This window comes from Pelodiscus sinensis, chromosome 6, assembly GCF_052426305.1.
Source record: "Pelodiscus sinensis isolate ZL-2025 chromosome 6, ASM5242630v1, whole genome shotgun sequence".
Taxonomy (NCBI): domain Eukaryota; kingdom Metazoa; phylum Chordata; order Testudines; family Trionychidae; genus Pelodiscus; species Pelodiscus sinensis.
Window position 1 is genome coordinate 16,240,244 of NC_143057.1, and position 20,419 is coordinate 16,260,662.

A 20,419-nucleotide genomic window follows, 5' to 3' on the forward strand; every position below is an offset into this window, starting at 1 on the left:
ATATCCCACAATTGTGATCCCTTGATCTCTTTACACTATTCCTACTAACATGTGCACTGGGGGAACTTTATGTTGAAAGCTGGAAGAAGAGGAAGAGAAGGAAGAGGGAACCATCAGGGAAGGAGAACAGATGAGACCATGATGAACAATTGCACTGACACAGCAAAACTGGGGACCCACCACCACGTTTTGGAAGGCTTGTGCCATTCTGTGCTGGAAGTTGGCTCGTTTGAGCTGCAGCACGATGAGAAAGGCCAGGAGGATCGTTAGGCAGGTCATCCCTGCTGAGCCGAGGATTGCAATCAGCAGCATTTTGCCTCCTTTCAATTCATGCGGAGCTGTGGAGGGAAAAAAGGCTCATAATAGCATCCAGGTAACTCTGACCGTCCTCTGAGGGAGGGAAAAGATTAGCATTCTCATTTTACAGATGCACAGAGCAGAGTGAGTATGGGCTTCATCTTCAGAAGTGCCGAGCACCTGCAGTACCATTGAATTCAACCGGTGCTCGGGGTGCTCAGCATCTATGAAAATCAATTCATGGGTGGCCAGGCTGATGAAATTCCATGTATTGTGTTGTGCAAGAGGTCATATTTGATGAGCTAATGTGTCCCTTCTGGCTTTAAACTATTAAGAATCTATGAAACGTTGGGCCCCCAATAACTGAGGCACTCTAAGCCAGCAGCCATTTTGAGAAATGCTGTTCAGCATGACTTTCCCTAGACCAACAGTGAGACAATAAGGGTATATCTACACTAGCACCCTAATTCGAACTAGGGAGGCTAACGTAGGCATTTAAATATCCCGGGCTTCATTTGCATCTTCCCAGGCGCCGTCATTTTTAAATGTCCCTTAGTCCGAACTCCGTGCCCGCGGCTACATGCAGCACGGAGTAGGTAGTTCGAATTCAATATTTAAATCCCGTGCTTCATTTGCAACTTTGAATGCCTACATTAGCCTCCCTAGTTCGAACTAGGGGGCTAGTGTAGACATACTCTAACAGAGCTGGGATTCAAATTCAAGGGCCTTTGTCTGGATGCGCATTGTGTATATTTTTCTTAATGCAGAGCAACAAATAAATCAAAGCTCAGGTGTTCGACCAGTCCGCTCTGGTCTTAGCTTGCTAACACACATGGCCTCCCAGACCATCAACCATGGGCTGGGGTGAGATCAGTATGCTGGGGCAACCAACCTTTTGTTTCTGGGAGTGTCTTCAGGTCAGGAGAAGGGCTCGGGCTGCTCATTCCAATATTGTTCAGTGCAATAATCTGAACCAAATACGCAGTGTTTGGCTCGAGGCCCTTGAGATGGTACTGCGTGACGGTTGTGTTTTTTATTGTGACATCAATGTGGTTGTACTCAGCTTCACCATGAATCTTGTAGCTGATGATGATGGAGGAGATGGAATGTCCCACAGCAATTGACCAAGAGATGATGGCAGAGGTGTCCGTGATGTTGAAAATCTTGATGTTATCAGGTGACGGTGGGATTCCTATGAACAAAAAATAAATTCTTTCTAGCTTACATCCATCCTTGCTCCTTCCCTCAGAGCACCAACCCTTTCCCCAAAACTCCCATTGGCTTAAACAGAACAAGAGCAGGGTGACAGTGAATGAAACTTGACCATGTTTTTATAAACCTGGCATGGTGCATTTAATTCTTGCTCCAATGACTAAAATACTGAGCACTGCCGGCAGATTCTGTGTGTCTACTACCCTAGACAAAAGGATTACCCATGAATTAGGGCAGTGTAATTTTATCTCCCCATTGGATCAGTATCCCCATGTGGCTCCAGTATCTTACTTTCCATTGCTGCAAGGCCTGTTTTCCTTGTCCATCCAACAGCCTTTAGGAAGTGTAAAGTCAACAGCAAAAGTGCCACAGATTTCAATGGGAGGAGGATTGAGACCCTACCTGGTGGCCACACCCACAACTGGCAAGACAAGTTCTCCTGAGAATATGTATGTATCGAATGTATGTACCTATCGATATGTATGTATCGAAATTGCCAGGTCACCACTCTCCTGTTTGCAATGCATGTAGGGCCCAACTGTGAAAACTGTGCCAGAGTGGCGGGGAGCCCCTCTGTGAATGGTTCCTCTGAGCCTTAGGGATCAATTCTGGGATTAGCACAGAGCCTGTAGAGACGAGCAGTGCAGAGGCGTGCCCTTCCAGAAGTGTGTTCTAGACTCACTGTGCCCCAAACAAGCACGATGACTTCATGAGCTCCCATTGAGCCTGGCTGCTATGACAGTGTGGGCAGGGCGAGGGAGACTTGGGCTCTGACACCATTTTCATCCCTTCCTGTCCCCTTTGAGAATGCTAGCAGCCAGCATTATGAGAGACTCTGCTACTCTCTGCAATACCCTCTCCTCAGCCTTCAGTGTTTGAGCAAAATTCTCAGAGTAAGTGGAAATCCTATTGGCTTGAATGGAGCTATGGATGTCTTGCACTTCTGAGAATCAGTCCCTCTGGGTGGGATGTTCAAAAGCACCTAAAGTGATTTAGGAACACAAGTCCCATTGCTCTTGAGTAGCTTAGGAACTTTTGGAACTAAGGGTATGTCTACACTACCCCGCTAGTTCGAACTAGGAGGGTAATGTAGGCATACCGCACTTGCAAATGAAGCCCGGGATTTGAATTTCCCGGGCTTCATTTGCATAAGCAGGGCTCCGCCATTTTTAAATCCCCGCTGGTTCGAACCCTGTGCCGCGCGGCTACACGCGGCACGAACTAGGTAGTTCGAACTAGGCTTCCTAGTTCGAACTACCGTTACTCCTCATTCCACGAACACAGTGTTCGAACCAGCGGGGATTTAAAAATGGCGGAGCCCCGCTTATGCAAATGAAGGCCGGGAAATTCAAATCCCGGGCTTCATTTGCAAGTGCGGTATGCCTACATTACCCCGCTAGTTCGAACTAGCGGGGTAGTGTAGACATACCCTCACATCCTTAGTCTCTGCCTAGGGGGATAAGATCAGAGCTGTCTTTCAGCTATCCCTCTAACAAAGGCTCAAAGCAGCCGTAAATGCACCAGAAGAAGCACTACACCTTCAGTGCAGGGGATTTCATCAGTGTCGACAGAATCCTGTTAGGGGGAGAGAAAGGATTAAATAAAGTGAAGTGAATCTAGTCACTTACTGTCACTGTAGGTCCATGCATACAAATAGTCACTCCACTCTCCTTCAGACCTGGTATTCACACGTACCCTGCACATGTACTGCTGTCTGGGTTCTAAAGCATCAATAACCAGGGAGGATCTATTTCCTGGCACTTTGATTTTATCACCCTTGTTGTCATTCACACTCTTCCTTTCCACTTCAACATGAATGTCATCTTCTGGCTTCTGTGCTATGGGCTGCCATGACAAAATCAGAGACGTCTTGCTTTTGGGAAGGAGGGTGAGACCTTCTGGTGGAGGAAGACCTTGGAGAGTCCATAGAGCAAGAGAGAAAAACTGTATTTTATGTGCTTTGGATACTTGCACACAAAGGCTGGTGTTAAAACAATAACCTGGAACTGGCCTTTCTGGGTCAGTGGTGAGTGCTCTGCACCTCCACATGAGGCTTCAAGGCAGCCATACTTCTAATGCTGTTCTCTATACCTAACACAGGTTAGAATTGCTGTTACGGTCAAATGCTCAGCCCACGCCAGGAGTGTTTTCATTACTTCTCATGGACACCTCTGGCTGATTTAGGAAAAGTATTAATGGAATCACATCTAGCCCTTTTTGATCAGCAGGATATTAGCTTCAACACAGGGCCTTGTGGTACAGGAGTATGAATGTGGAAAGAAAAGTCCAATGGGCTCTAACGTAAGTGCCTGACATGCTTGGAAAAAGTTGAGATGCTATTTCCTGGCCCTAGCTGCATGTCTTGGGTTAGGGGGACAATGGTCAATATTCTATCATAGGAAGGGATCATGTGGCTGACTTCAGTGGCTACTGTTATATCTTCCTTTTATATTAAAGGAAATTCAGCATAACATTCCACCAAAGCCAAGTAACACTGCCTGTTGTTCAGTGTTTCCTGTAAGCTGTGTGCTTGGGCCGCTGCTCAGGAGAGATTCAAATGCCACCCAGTTGATTAGCAGAGCATCCACAGCTAGCAGTTTTTCCCTCCTGATGGTGCACATTCACACAAGCATTGGTGCACAAACATTTATTCTACGCAAAAGTGAAAAAATTAGGGGGAGCATTGCTGCTGTTTGTGAAATTCAACAGCTTTCTGATCACATGGCTATTTCTTGATCTCAAAACAGTTCCTTCTGTCTTTTCGGCCACTAAAGAGGATCTGCTGCCTGCACCATATATTTGCTGCCTGTTCATTGGACTGGGCCTAAGAAAGGCTAGATGTGGTGTGGAAACTGACATTTACAATTTGTTATGATATTGTTCCTCAATGTCTTGTGTGAGAGCTCAGTTGTTTAAAAACATCTCAGAAGTACTCTACTAGTAAGAGCAGAACTGCCATCCTTGAACCCTGGCCCATCAGAACTCTCATGTAGAACCCATGTCTCTTTTGCATTCTGCTACATGCATTTACTGCAGATTACACATATACATAGTTGTATGGCCACATTCATGCCTGACCAGAGCAGGTTATCTCAGGCTCTGTTCTCACCTTTCTGTAATACCCATTTGACTCCAACCTTATGCTATGTGGTGTTATATGCCAGTTATAGAAATGGGCCTTTCCCAAATGGCATCCTTGCATGGATCACAGTACTAACATTTTTAAATGACTTTAGCATTTTGCAGTGCCTTGGACGGTGCCATTAGAAAGTACTGCCAATCTCTGATGCCACTGGGCCTGCCACAAGTAGCAAGGTAGTGGATTTCATATCTGTGCAATGCCATTTGCTCCTCAGAAAATCTGGAATTTCTCCAGCAGTCTCCTCCAGCCAGGTTCCCCTCTGAACTAAAGGATTCATGCAGCTTTATTTGCTCTGTTTTTGTGAAGGAACGTGCACTTCTAACATTTGGTGGTAAGAGTTTCCCAAACAGGGGTGCTGGTAAGAACCCCTCTGATTCTCCACTCTTCTGCACCTTATGTAATCATTTATAGTGCTGCAAAGTGCATGTAAACTATCAATATGCCAATTTGGCAGAATTCTTCATGAGCTTTCACGGGTGTAAATGACTACACACAGTGCATGGCAATGAAGAATCAGACCCTGACATTTTATTTCCTGGCCACAGTCACATTTACTAGATCAGAATAGCAAGAGTTAATTCCCCTCTCACATCCTACAGTTATTACTGACCCAGGCTTGAAGGAGGCAGAGGTTAATTAAAACAAATGGCTGTGTCTAGACTGGCCAGTTTTTCTGGAAAATCAGCCGCTTTTCTGGAAAAACTTGCCAGCTGTCTACACTGGCCACTTGAATTTCCACAAAAGCACTGACTTCCTACTGTAAGAAATCAGTGCTTCTTGCGGAAATACTATGCTGCTCCCGTTCAGACAAAAGTCCCTTTTGCGCAAAGCTTTTGAGCAAAAGGGCCAGTGTAGACAGCAGAGATTTGTTTTCCGCAAAAAAGCCCCGATCGCGAAAATAGCAATCGAGGCTTTTTTGCGGAAAAGCGCGTCTAGATTGGCATGGATGCTTTTCCGCAAAAAGTGCTTTTGTGGAAAAGCATCCGTGCCAATCTAGACGCTCTGTTCCGAAAATGCTTTTAACGGAAAGCTTTTCCGTTAAAAGCATTTTCGGAAAATCATGCCAATCTAGATGCAGCCCATAGGTCTGGGACAATATGGGGATAGCAATAATAGACACAAGAATTCAAACAACATAGAAAGAGATGGGTTGGAGGAAAAAGAGTGAATACTCGACAGCTAGTACATCTGGGGTTGCTTGCTGGTGTGCACAAGCTCCATATAAAGAACTGTTGATGTAGGTGTCAGCAAAAAAGTGACTTGTCCTATGTCCTTCATTGGGACAGAGGAGAATTGAAAGCATAATGATGCAAAGTGGAAATTTTTGAACATGAGGAAGGGGACAGACCTCTCTTTTTATTGCTAGGTCATTTGCATTTTGAGGGTTCAGTACAAGACATTGTTTATTTAGTGCTTGAGTATTTGATTTCTTCCAGTTCTTTCATTTAATACACGGTTCTTATTTTCAAATAGTCTTAATCTTAAAGAAGGCAATCAGGAGAAAGCTGGTACACTACTAAGTATTTGGCATATAGTACTGGGCAAATCACCTAACCCTTCCCTCCCCCCGTGCCTCCATTTTCCTATCTGTAAAATGAGGAGAATATTTAGCCACTTTTGCAATTCTTCCCTGCTCCTACATTTTCTTTTGCTTTGCTTGAAACATCTCTGACATGATCTGAATCTACCAAAGCTTCATTGTTTGAAAAAACTGTTCTGAGGCATGGTCCAAAACTCACTGAAATCAGTGGAAAGGCTCCCATTGATTACAATGGATATGGCATGCATGCAGCCGAATAAGTCTGTTTGCATTGCAGGGAAAATGAAGAAAATTGATTGGAAGTTCCTTATGCGAAAGGCCAAAAGTCCTACATACCAAGTGCAGTTGTCGTGAAACTTGCCTCTGGCCCAGGATGTCCTTCTCCACCATCTCCTCTCCGACTCAGCTGAACACAGAACTGATATTCTGTTTTTGGTTCCAGGTTATCTAATTTCACAATCTCTCCATTTACTGGGAATGGAAGAAGGAAAGAAAGGTGAACCCTCCATTCCATGCTGAAAAACAACAAGGGATTTTCTGTATCTCGACTCACAGCTCCGTCTGCTCTTAAAATATGTCAAGGTTCTTTACCCCCATTATTCTAGGATGAGCTGTTTAGATGTTCATGCCACTTACTATTATGATAACATCGCTGGTTATGTATTAAAGCACCAGCAATGGGACCAGCCTCGCATGAGACATAGAAAAAAGAAGATTTCCAAAGGTACAAAAGTACTCAGTGTCCTTAGTGGAAGCTGCCAGGGTCTGAGTGCATCTGAAAATCTGGCCCTAAGTGAACTGGCACCTAACCTAAAGAGCTTACTGTCTGATCCTACAGGAAGACACTAAAATAGACACTTTAATTGACATGTTTTTTTCTCCTCCCTTCTCCCCTCTTTTTCTGCTTTATATTTGACCCTCTGTGCTTCTTGCTCCAAATTTGTCACCTGAAGAAGTGGGTTGTGCCCAAGATAACTCATGATACAATCTATATTTTTGTTAGTCTCTAAGGTGCTACAGGATGACCACTTGTTGAGTATACGTTTTTTTTTATGAATTTGTAAGTTACACTTCAGTAACTATGAGCCTTGGTGAGTCTATGTAAGCCTAAGGGGGTATGTCTACACTACCACCCTAGTTCGAACTAGGGTGGTAATGTAGGCAACCGGAGTTGCAAATGAAGCCCGAGATTTGAATTTCCCGGGCTTCATTTGCATAAAGCCGGGTGCCGCCATTTTTAAATGTCCACTAGCGCGGACTCCGTGCCGCATGTAGCCGCGCGGCACGGAGTCCGCACTAGCGGACATTTAAAAATGGCGGCGCCCAGCTTTATGCAAATGAAGCCTGGGAAATTCAAATCCCAGGCTTCATTTGCAACTCCGGTTGCCTACATTACCACCCTAGTTTGAACTAGGGTGGTAGTGTAGACATACCCAGGAAGACTAAAAGAGGTTGGGTCTACATGACTCTAATATAGACTGAGGAGCCTGGATGAAGTGCAGCAATTTATACTCTAGGCCAGTGGTCCCCAACCTTTTGGGGCTGCCGGAGGTGGGGCTGCACATGCACCACGAGTCCGGTAGGCGGGGCGCAAGAATAGCTTGGGCTGGCCTGGTCACTTGGCGGGCACCATGGCGCCCGCGGACACCGCATTGGGGACCACTGATCTAGGCTACTTAAATTCACTTGACTCACTTCTGAATTTGGCCCTTGCTGTTTAGAAATCCTAGAAGCTAGTATTTGGATACAACAGCCTGTTAAAAAACTGAGACAGTGAAATAAAGTAAAAATCCTCTTGCTTCTGCTGCTGCTTTAATCTCTTATCTTAAAAACTAAGAAGAATTGCACATGCCAAGGCCAATGGTAGGAGCCCTATATAAGTAAAAGTCATTTCAGAGCAAACATCACATTCTAATTCTGCTTCTGTTTGACTGCAGATGAGGTTTCTGTATATACTGAATGGAACAAAAGGACTGGCCCTTACCTTCCACTGCCAACCAGGGCAGGTAACCATTGGCAGGCTTATACAGGAGCTTAGTCGACAGAATCGGTCCATCACCAGTATGGGAGTCAGCACTGATATTGATGGTGAGAAAATTATGTCCACTGTTTACCATCTTTGGCGCATACTGAGGCACAGGAGGAACTGAGCAAGAATGTCACTATTAGTCCAGATTTTTTATATGACTGTATTAATAAAACTCTGACATCTACCTGGGTCCATAGGTGGACTGAAAGACTGTGAAATACTAGTGATTAAAACCGTTTTGAAATATCTGTGTTAACCCTATGTTAGATATTATGGATACTCATTGACATTATGCCTTTGTGTCTGTGACCAGGTTTTCTCTCCCAGACAGCAGGGAAGGTAGCTATCTACTGTCTCCAATATAAATTAAGCATTGGAATCAAAACAATATAAACCTAGTTTACATGCAAATCAGCAGGGGATGGAAAATCAACAGGAAGCCTTCCTGCCTCTTGTAACAGAGTCAATGAACTTTGGGGAAACAGGATGGTGTTTATGTCCCAGTAGCAGAGAAGCTTGAGCTGGGCATACTTCTCAAAGAATCCATATCAAAGGTTTACTAAACTGTACAAAGAAAGGGGAAGAGAGCCCCATACAATTCAAGGGTCCAGAACTCTTCAAATCACAGAACATTGGATCCTTCAACCAAGGGGGTTAAATCTCTGTCTAAAGGTGAGAAACCTGCTTAGGTAAAGATTATAATTTGCTGAAATTAACTTTTTTTTCTCTCTCTTTAAAAACCCTTTTCCTGTGGGCTGACGGAGTGACAGCATCACATCACTCTGTGTCCACAGGCACCACCCCATCTGCTAATCTTGTCCCTGCTGTGGCGGGGAAAATGTGAAGGAGTTTGGATAGGCGGAGGCAGGAAGCTTTGGCTGGGAGGGGAGCTGTGGGCTCCCGCTGCAGCCCGGGGGTGGGGAAAGGAACATGGGAAGGGACTGTTGTCCCGAGAGAGGTAGCAGCTGCGGAGCCAGAGCATGCTGGAGTCCTGTGTGCAGTGAGGGGATGGAGCTGCTGCCTAGCGCAGTCACCGCCCTGGAATGCCAGGAATGCAGAGCGGCCGCTGCTCCTGCAGGGCCTGGAGATGTCCGGGGGCTTGACATGTGCAAAGAACAATCAAAATAAACAAACAAAAAGCCCAAGAGGAGGAGCGAAGCTCGCCCTGAGGAGGAAGAAGAAGGGCATGTTCCTGCCAATCCTGCCTGCTGCTTCCTGCTGCGAAGGTGGGGCAGCTGGGCTGTGGATTTCTTCTCAGAAACCCCCGCCCCTTTGTCTGTGTGACCTCCTCACGGGTCCATGTAACAGGCCTGAGACGTGGGGACAGGGAGTGAGGGTTGGGTGGGGGCTGAAGAGGCAGGGCAGAGCCCATACGGTGGGCGCCAGCGCACGCTCCCTGGGGAGGGTAGAAAGCCCCGAGGCTCCCCGCGTGCTGCCGCTTCTGTTCCCCCTCTCCTAGCCACAGGGATCAGTGGTGCGGGACATGCTCCAAGGAGGCTTTTCCCGCTTCTTGGCAGGGCTCTGAGTGAGGAGAATGGGGATGCGGGGTTTGGGCTTGGGGGGACGGGCTAGCACTGCAGCCCACTCACTCACCACCCTGCTGAGACTCTGGACTCCCCAGCCCCCTCAGTCACCACCTTGCCAAGACCCTGCACCTCCAGGCCCCTCACATACACACACACTCTACTGAGACCCCACACTCCCAGCCCCTTCACCACCCTGCCGAGACTCCACATCCCCAGTTCCCTCACACACACCCTCTGCCAAGACCCCACACCTTCAGCCCACTCCTGCATCCACCCTCCTGGCCAGACATATATCTCTAGCCTGCTCCTGCCCCCTGGCCAGACACCCTGTCCCCAGCCCGCTCCTGTACCCCCCCTCCTGGGCAGACACCTACCCCCAGAGAGAGGGGGGTTGGTGAGTGTAGCAAGCAGGGGGCATAGCCCTGTGGAAACCATTTCATACTTAGCTAGAAGCCACTTCATATAACAGAAGCCATTTAAGTTTCTTGCTTCTGCACGTACACTAGAGAGTTTACTGACCTTCACTGATGTGAGAAAGGCCAGAAGGATGAGCTATTGGAATGCGTTAATGAACTATTTTGAATTGAAACTCTCACTCCTTAAAACCTGTTTCTTTCTTTGCTGATAATAATTTCTCTTTGAAGTTTGCTCTGATTGAATGCCCTGGCATCAGACTTGTTTGGTTAAGGGTATAAAATACTAGGATTGATTGTGTTGAGCAGCCTTACTGGGCCCGGCTCTGCTGGGGTCACGTTTGGCTCACTTTGTGCCTTATTGATCAATAAAGCTTTTAGTTAGCTGCCTAAACACAGAGAAGTCTTTTGCTTCGACAGCCCCCAGTAGTCTTAGAAAAATATTTTTATTTTTGTTTGCTTGTAACCCTTTCTATCTTTACTCCTTTATACTTGGTATCACTAAGAGCAATGGTCACTAAGCAGCAGATCTACAGGTAGACCTTAGAGCCTCTGACAGGTGATCCTGACTGGTTTGGCCAAGAGGCAATCAAGGCATTTCAGCTGCCCCTCCCCCTGTTGCTGCTTAACTCCTGCCCTTTGCCTTGGAGCTGCCTCCTCCCACCCCCGGGAACCTCCCACTTGCTGTGCAGGACAGGGAAGGGAGAGGAGGGGCACTGTTGTCAAGGTGTTCCCTTCCCCCACCCTGTATTCTGCCTCCACAGAGCAGATTGAGGGGCCCAACAGGACTTGGGATGGAGTTTTCTGGCTGCTTTTAGGAGTGATGCGGGGTGAGGGCAGAGGTGAGCCTGCCTTAGCCCCATTGCACCACCACCCAAGAGCAGGACCGGCCCAAGGTATTCTGGCACCCCGGGCATGGGCGCGTGGCACCGCCCCTGGGCGCATGGTGCATGTGCGGGCACGCCCATAGGGAGTGAGCCCGCCCCCCTAAGGTGCGCAGGCCCGCCCCCAGGGTGCATGGCACATGCGTGACCCGGCTACAGCTGCAGCCTGGGCCCACCCCTTGTGCTTAAAAAGGTTGGAGATCACTGACTTAGACTTTTGATGGTTTGTTTAATAAATTTGTTCTACTTAAGCTGTACACCAACTCTATGCAGTGTTTGAAGTAAGAGTGTTTGTCAAATCCCAGTTAACTTAATAAGCAGGAATGTGCTGTCTTTTTAAAGGAGCAACAAACAGTAACTTTCTGGGTGTTCCAGCAGAGAGGACTGAACACTGCATGGTAACATCTCTGGAGAACTCAGGATTTTGGGTTCACTGTTACCTGAAGGGCAAGGTGTGGATGGCAGGGTCCTGAAGAGTTTTCTGCCACACCAGACAAACTGGTGTATCAGGGAGTGGTCAGAGTTTTGGGGAAATTCAGGACTAAGAGGGTATTGGGATCACTCTGCAAAACATAACTGGATGGTGGCAGCTGGGGTGTGACCCACATGCTTGTATGCTGACTGCTGGGGTCAGAGTATCGAAGGCATCCAAAGTTGCAGCACAGGCAGTTACACAACCTCTTAGTGTTTTTGGCTGAACCCCAAAGCATCACTCTGAGCACCTGTATCTCTGAAGTCCATGGTCTTTCTAGGTGCTTAGGTGCATGACAAGTGGGCTGATTTTATGAAGATGAGTGAATATGGAAGGTGGTGCCTAATGTACACCTCTATGTTTGAATATACTTGCCTAGGTGCTAAAGAACATTTTCCACCCTGTTCCATATCAGCCAGGTAGCAAGCTTCAGGCCTGATTCACAGCTCTGTCAAGTCAACAAAAGGCCTTCCACTGAATTTATACATATAGGCTTTGGTTCAGGCGCTTTACATGGAGCTGAAGCACAAATTAAAACAGTAAAGATGACACAAGGGAAGGGGCTCATGAGTCAACTCGATGTCTTATCAGATCCCTGAACAGAAACCTCTACCACACAGATTATTCCTCAATGGTGCTATGGATAAGGACAATGAAGGTGGGTAAACCTGTGCTGGTTACAAGAGGGCTGCAAGGATGTCTAACAGCACACGGTTCAGAAACCTTACCTTTAACTGTCACATGGAACAGCCTCTCTGCCATCCCTGCTACAGTCTGAACACTACACACCCATGGCCCCGTGTCAGGGGGCTGGATCCTACTGATATAAAACTTTGCCTCGGAGCGATTGCTAACAAATGAGACAGGCTGAAACGACAAATCATAAGAAGGGTCAAAGGAAACCTGGCCAAGGAAAAACCTCCTCCATGTCACTCTTCCTAAATTAGAGTCTCATCCAATGTCTCCCATTGATCTCAATCAAGGCCTTTAGTGTATCCCTCTTGCACCTCAAGTCAAGAGTTTTCTAGTGCAGACTAAAGGACCCTGGTAAATTCTGATTTTGATCCCCCAGTAGCTATGTTATTTTGTGTCTCATTCTGCAACCTTAACTTTCGATGTAGCTTTTAATGTGGAACAGTAATGAATATAGCTTCCATTTATAATACCTGTCCTCCCAAAAATCCTAAAGTACTTCAGAGACCATCCTGCATTTATCTGCCTCAGTGATAAAACTTCCATTGTTTTCCTGCTCTGTATGTACTGAACCCTCTTTGCCCATCTGGAAAATGAAGCTAAATCTGAAAGAAATTTAACAGCCGTTGCACATCAGTGTTTTTTACCGACTTTTGCTGTTACAATTGGTTGAATTAGCAACTGCAAGTAAAACACCCAGGCTGTGTCTAGACTGGCAAGTTTTTCCGCAAAGTCATCTGCTTTTGCGGAAAACTTGCCAGCTGTCTACATTGGCCGCTTGAATTTCTGCAAAAGCACTGATGATCTCATGTAAGATTGTCAGTGCTTTTGCAGAAATACTATGCTGCTCCCATTCGGGCAAAAGTCTTTTTCCGAAAAACTTTTGCGCAAAAGGGCCAGTGTAGACAGCACAGTAGTGTTTTCCGCAAAAAAGCCCCGATCGCGAAAATGGTGATCAGGGCTTTTTTGCGGAAAAGCGCGCCTAGATTGGCCATGGATGCTTTTCCGCAAAAAGTGCTTTTGTGGAAAAGTGTTCTACCAATCTAGACGTGCTTTTCCGAAAATGCTTTTAACAGAAAGCATTTCCGTTAAAACATTTCCGGAAAATCATGCCAGTGTAGACATAGCCCCAAAGAATTCATCCCTTTTTCTGTTTTGAGTTTTGCAAGAGCATTAACTATTCAGCAATCTTTGCTGAACAATTTGGTTGGTTAATTTTGAGCCTGTATGTTGTTCATGAACAGTTATTTTCAGCCATTTACTGTTTATTATTCACTGTGTTTGGCTGATCATCCAAGTCACATGGTATTTTCCTATTGCCTTTCTTAAACTATTTAAATATAGAAAAAACAAAGGAAGAATGACAGGGAATAACAAATAGCAAACACTCTTTTTCACAAATAATACTGTTCACAAAACAGGGGAATTTGTAAGTAGGACAGATTTTCCCCCAAACAGTAGTGCAAAGAGTAGCCTGTTCATGCAAATTGTCATGAACAATGAATAAAAAGAGGCACAAACATGGCTAACCTGAGCAGCCAATGGGAATTTGAACAAATGCTCACACACTTTTTCACCATTAACTAGTGAGTTCTGGATCTGGCTCAGGAAAGTATTGAAGCACATGCTTAAATCTATCCCTAGACAGATGTCCATGTTGTGAGTGTTTCAGTAGAATAGGGCTAGTTCCCTGAACTGGCACGTCTATGAGTCTAGGAATATTCATAGAAGCTGGCTGAAAATTTGTCCCTGAAGATCTTGTGGCATTTTCATACCAGCAAGGAAGTGTACTGGGTTAAAATGTCATCAGTGTGCAATAACTGGCAACTAAATACATCAATAACAACAAAAGTAAAAAATAATCAAGGAACTTACCGTGAAGACAGTTCCATCATGTTTCAACAGTTTAAATTCTTCAATAACAGGAGCTGGCTTCCCAGTGGCCACACAAACAGGCTTAAACTCTGTGCCAGAATTGAGCTCCACATCACCTGGCAAGTGCATTATCTGAGGTGATACGTCAGCTGAACCTGTGTAAAGAACCCAACAGACAAAACATGACATCTTTTGACAGGTCTTCTCCCCCAGAGATAAAACAGAGCAGGCTAAGAAGTTAAAAAAGCAGCTACGATTCAAATTCCGTGCATATCATTGAACAAATTGTAGACCTTAGGTACAGTGGGTCCAATTCTCCTCACACTTGTACAGGAGTAAATCACAAATAATTCCACCAAAGTCTGGGGTGTTACACCAGTGTAAAATTAAGTCAGTAAAGATTCAGACCCAGTATCTTTTTTCAAAGTATATCAACCACCAACTATATAGTTTTTGCAAAATCAGACATTACATTCTCAGAGTTAATGTGAAACACCCCTGCAGCTTATCTTGGCCCAGGGCCATTACAAGACAGCTGTGAATTCTGTGTAGGATAGAAGTGCTACAGTCTGATCACAATCTCAACCCTTCCACACTTAGGGTACGTCTACACTTGCTCCCTAGTTCGAACTAGGGATGCAAATGTAGGCGACCGAAATTGCTAATGAAGCAGGGATTTAAATATCCTGCGCTTCATTAGCATGATCTCACCGGCGCGTTAGTCCACTCAACAGCTGTTTCGAAAGTGAAAGTGCGCGCCGGGAAGCGTTAGTTGGAACCAAACCCCTTGGTTCGAACTAACGTTACTCCTCATTTTTTGGAGTGACATTTTTTGAGGAGTAACATTAGTTCAAACCAAGGGGTTTGGTTCGAACTAACGCATCCTGGCGCGCACTTTCACATTCGAAACAGCTGTTGAGCGGACTAACACGCCGGCAAGATCATGCTAATGAAGCATGGGATATTTAAATCCCTGCTTCATTAGCAATTTCGGTCGCCTACATTTGCATTCCTAGTTCGAACTAGGGAGCAAGTGTAGACGTACCCTTAGTGAGTGTCAAAGACATTGAGAGTCAGGAAATAAAATAATATGGTCCAGTTCCTCGCCTTTTCCTATCTCCTGACAATACAAAATTTCAGTGGGACTAAAATAGTGTGACCACTTGACCAGATAGATACAAAGTGTGAAAAATCAGGACACTTTTTCAGGGATAAGGGGAGACAGTTGTATATATCAGATAAAGTCATTAATATTGGATCATCTGGGCACCCTAGACTAAAACATAGGTCCCATTCTTTTGGGGCAACTATCAGTTTACCAGGCAAAAGTCAATTCCAGGCTGATTTATGCCCTGGACAATTCCACCGAATTCCATGGGACTGCATAGAGTGAATCAGCACAGAGCTTAACTCCCTGACACTACTATGTCAGCCAGTACTGCTGTCTAAGCCTGAACTCTCTGTCTCATGATAAATTGGGGCTTAGAGAACATTAAGAGTCGCTTAGTGCAAGAACATGCCCCATTGAATGGGACAGAAGAAGTGGTAGTGCCCCATGACTATCCGTGTCACCAGTAAGGGCTAGATGTGCAACCCTTACTCCTGTCAGTAAACATCCACACAGGTAGTCCACTGACGTTAATGCCAGAGTCAAAGCCTATGTCAGGAAGGGTTGCATAGTTTAGGTCTAATATACGGAGAGGTATCCTAGACTATCGCTCATAAGCCTGAGACACCAGACATTGTGTGCCTACCAGAAACTGGCAGCCATTGCATTAAGCAAAGGTTTGGAAACAGGTCCTGTGTCCTCCAGAGTGAAACAGAGCGGCTGCCATGGGGTATCAACCATGGTGGAAATGTGACGCCAGCATGAAGATTTGTTTCACTCACACTGGAAGAAGCCATTGACTACAGTGTTACCTTGCTTTACCTTCTTTTTCACATTGTAGACCGTGCCAGCCTAACCGACAGAGGCAGCCCTTAAATCTGTCACATGTTCCCCGATGGTTGCAATTACACTTGAGTTTGCAGTCCGGCCCGTAAAAACCAGATTGGCACTCTGCAAGCACACGTGGTCAGGGTAAGTGTTAGTAACATAGAATGAATAAAAGCAGCTTGCTTTGCAAGTTACAAATCTTCTTCCATTACTTCAGACATTGGACTCTAACGTTCAGTTAATTCCATCCACCTGGACTGAGTTTCCAAAGACTTTTGTGTTTGAAGTATCAATACAGGGTCTTAAGCAGGCGTGTCAATGGTTCACCTGGGTTAATGGTTCATCTGGGTTAGCCCCTGGTGGGCCACTGCCACTATGTTTACCTGCACCTCTGCAGGTACTGGTGATAGCAGCTTCCGTTAGCTACAGATTGCTGTTCTCAGAAAATGGGAGCTGCAGGAAGTAGTGTGGATCGGGATACCCTTTCCATAGCTCTCCTTGGCTGGGAACGGCAATCTGCAGCCAATGGGAACTGCAATCGCCTGCACCTATGAAGGAGCAGGTAAATATAGCAGTGGCACCTTACCAGGGGCTAACAGATTGGATCCAGCCCCCGGACCAGTATTTGCCCACCCCTGGTCTTAAGGATCATGAAACTGACCAAAGCTCTTTTCTGTACTTGTTCTCCTGTGAAGTTGCAAGCACCTTCAGCTCCCAGTGAAACCTTTATTATTATTATTATTATTTGAGTTGTGATAGAACCCAGGGCTATGGCACCATTGTGCTAGATACTGTACGGACATATAGGAAGACTTGGTCTCTATCCCAAAGAGAGTACAGCCTAATAGTAAATGGAAGCTGAAGGTACCTGACAGGAAATGCTATTGACATAACCCACTTTGATCCCTAGAAGTATGACAGGGCCCTCCAGGCAGGGGTGCTGGTACAGTTTTTAGAGGGCTGTGTGTATGTTGAGAGCCACTGACTCACTGTATATAAAGGGTGTGGGGCCAGCATTCAAGCCAGAGAGTGTGGCAGCAACCCCAGCGCCCCTAGTTCTAGCACCTTTGCCCCAAGGTCGCAGAATTTCTTAAATTTCAGTTAGAAAATCAGCTAGCTTATAAGATACTGGTAAAATTTGCATTTATATCTTTCAGGTGCACACCTCATTTGCTCCCAGCGGCAGATATAGGGCAGGGTGAGTGGGGCGGCTGCCCCGGGCCCCGCGCTCAGAGGTGGACTGGCCCAGTGGGATACCGCACTTTAAATTCCCCGGCGCTGCGCCGCACAGTGGAGGAGCGCATGCGCGGTGTGCTGGTGAGAGAGGAGATGCCAGTCAGTGGGGACCAGGAAATTGTGCTGCCCTGGGCCCCGCAAAACTCTCATCTGCCCCTGTATGCTCCTCAAGGGTAAATCCGATTATTAGCTCCATTTCATAGATTGGGAAATTGATGGTATATGGACTGGGTATTAATACTGAGCAGCAGCAAATTCTTTCAAGGTATCATGTCTATAGCTGTACCTTCATCACATTCCAGGCCCTTCCATCCTGAAGCGCAAGAGCAGCCGTAGGGATCTGGTAGACAGAACATGTAATATTTGCAGCCTGAGTTCTCTGTGCATCTCTCTTTACAAGTTCTGCCAAATGTATTGTCTCCACAAGCTATAGAATGGGGAAAAAATGGCCCATCAATGTCAAGTCCATGAAAGTGCTAGTTCTTCTACTGATACAGCTTTAGGCAACATGAAAGAAATAGAAAAAATTGAAACAAATATTTTAGCCCCAAATATTGGGTCCATTAACATCCATCATCAGGCAAGATTACAGGCATGTCCTAAGCCTCTGCTGCAGCGAAGATAAATTTAAGCAATGAAAGCATCCTTGGATTTTCATCATCTACAAGAACAACATCCAATAGTTCGGATATTCAGGGTCAGATCTTCACCTCGCGCAAATCACCATAACCCCTTGGAATTTGATGGTGCTGACTTAGAACTAAGTCGGATACTAGTTGAGGATCTGACTTAGAACATTCATCAGAGCTTGACTATGGCTGAAATCTTAGATCTAGTGTGAAATCTTAGGCTTACTGAAGCCATTGGTAGTTTTACTAGAATCAGGGCCAGGATTTCACCTCAGGTTTTCTTTCTCTGAGGTGATTTGCAGCAAAGGGTTAAGAAAAAAATTCAAATCTGCCATTATGATTCAGAATAAAACAAAATGAACCTAATGTATTGGATCCCTGGTAGAAAAGTATTGGAAGAGACTGTTCTCCATTCAATACTGCATTGACTTGTTGAATACATGTATACACATACACACACAACCCCCTCATCTTCTTGAAAGTATGTATAATTTCAAGCAGATGAGTAATGCCATTGGCCTCAGTAAGACTTGGTACCTGCTTAAAGTTAGGTGCATGTGTAAGTGTTTGCAGGATCAGGGCCTCAATGGGATTTTACTTTCCTGAGATTACAGGACTGAATGTACCTGTTCTATAGTAGCACAGCTCGGATGTCAGGTCTTACTGTAGTTTAGTTCTGAGGTCTGCAGCATCGCACAACAGTCACAGTGGAAAGGCCTATACATTCTGACATGCATTCCACAAGTCAGAATAGGCTGTGGCAGGCACGCTGACTCAAAGGCAACCATGGGCCCTCCTCTCCTGTGACAAGCAGGAGCTTAAAGCTGGAGTGGTAGGAACTGGGGTTCATTTGCCAACACTACAGTGTAGAAATTAATGATGCAGCTAAAGAGAGAGTATGAACTTACCTTTCTCACATGTTTTCCCCATAAAACCTGGAGGGCAAAGGCATTCTCCAGTATCTTCATGACAGATGCCATTGTTCATGCACACAGGGCAGATGGAGCTGCAGTTCGGGCCCCACTTCTGAGCGTCACAGCCTTTTATGCAAAAGTATAATAGTAAATTGTTTCCTTTCTCACACACAGACAAACTACACAGACCATGGCTATGTGTCTGATCAAAATGGTAGCAATGGCTTTTTATGGAGTACTGCACTTTGGATCCACAGAGACCCTAAAGGACTTTAAATCTATACACAGTATAGTAAGGCTGGGTACGTCTACACTGCATCCCTAGTTCGAACTAGGGATGCAAATGGAGACAATCGAAGTAGTTAATGAAGCGGGGATTTAAATATCCCGCGCTCCATTAACATGATCTCGCCGGCGCGCTAGTTCGAATCACAGCTGATTCGAACCAGGAAGTGCACGCCGGGACACGTTAGTTCGGACTAAAGCCCTTAGTCCGAACTAATGTTACTCCTCATTTTTTGAGGAGTAACATTAATTCGGACTAAGGGCTTTAGTCCGAACTAACGCATCCCGGCGTGCACTTCCTGGTTCGAATCAGCTGTGATTCGAACTAGCGCGCCGGCGAGATCATGTTAATGGAGCGCGGGATATTTAAATCCCCGCTTCATTAACTACTTCGATTGTCTCCATTTGCATCCCTCGTTCGAACTAGGGATGCAGTGTAGACGTACCCTAAGAGAGGGGCAAATGTGTGAGTCTGTATTTGCAGATACAATATATTGACACTTTGTTTATTACAGAAATACTCTCAGGTGTTTATCAGCATCCTGTAGTACAATCCTCAGTTGTAACAGAGCACTTTTAAGAAAGGAAGCAAAGTAGAATTTCTATTTGGAAGTGCAGGAGGATTGAATGCAGGGCGAGCTGCATGGACAGGTATGCACTAAGAACGTTATGTTTAACATTTCTGCCCTTGTGACAAATGCCAAGAATTTTGACTACAAATACTCAGGAGCTCAGAGCTCCATCGGATCAGAAAGATGGGGTGTTTATAATATGCTAGAAGGTCTGTGCTTAGAATTTCTGGTTTTGTGCCTATGGCTGGCAATATGAGAAATTTGCTATCACAGTATTCTTCTTTAATTGAGATGAAATCATATTAGGGCTTATTAACTCCTGGTGTATCCCACTGCCTATGCTGAAGTTACGCCAGGGATCAGTGAGGCCCACTGTTATCTTTATAAATAGTTTAAAAACAATCAGTAGAAGTGCTAATACAAACTCTTGTCAATTATCCTTTACCATTTCCTAAGTCAATAAGCTACTAAGGGCGTGATCCTGAATCCTGGAAACCAACAAGGATTTTGTTACTCTCTTCAAAGACAAAGCCTTAACTTCCATTACAAGCATAAAGAGAGTGTGAAGGCTAGGCCTGTTCCTGAAAGATGCTGGAAGAACTGTGGGGAGGTCACAGGGCTTAGCAGTGTTCAGTATGTGACCCTCTCTCAGCTTCCTATGATCTTCACAGATTCCTCTGATGCAAAACCATGATTACAAAGGTGATGATGGAAAATTCTAGAGGCAGCTCCAACCACAGAAAAACGTGACTAGAGAAATACAG

The 20,419-nt window shown here is 45.5% G+C and overlaps 1 protein-coding gene across 2 annotated transcripts in view; it reads right to left on the bottom strand.

Annotated features, from left to right (window-relative positions):
• Positions 1–20,419, bottom strand: part of TEK (TEK receptor tyrosine kinase) — an 84,194-nt gene that overhangs the window by 22,055 nt on the left and 41,720 nt on the right. The window contains exons 5-14 of one of the 2 annotated variants that reach the window (XM_006127248.5): positions 18,793–18,924; positions 17,542–17,682; positions 16,014–16,142; positions 14,084–14,238; positions 12,244–12,382; positions 8,176–8,337; positions 6,528–6,662; positions 3,138–3,422; positions 1,190–1,489; positions 181–338 (exon numbers count right to left, since the gene is read on the bottom strand). In XM_006127248.5, the coding sequence (XP_006127310.3) occupies positions 181–338; positions 1,190–1,489; positions 3,138–3,422; positions 6,528–6,662; positions 8,176–8,337; positions 12,244–12,382; positions 14,084–14,238; positions 16,014–16,142; positions 17,542–17,682; positions 18,793–18,924 (1,736 nt within the window). The remainder of the gene's footprint in view (positions 1–180; positions 339–1,189; positions 1,490–3,137; positions 3,423–6,527; positions 6,663–8,175; positions 8,338–12,243; positions 12,383–14,083; positions 14,239–16,013; positions 16,143–17,541; positions 17,683–18,792; positions 18,925–20,419) is intronic. The other variant, XM_014575592.4, reaches the window with a different exon arrangement.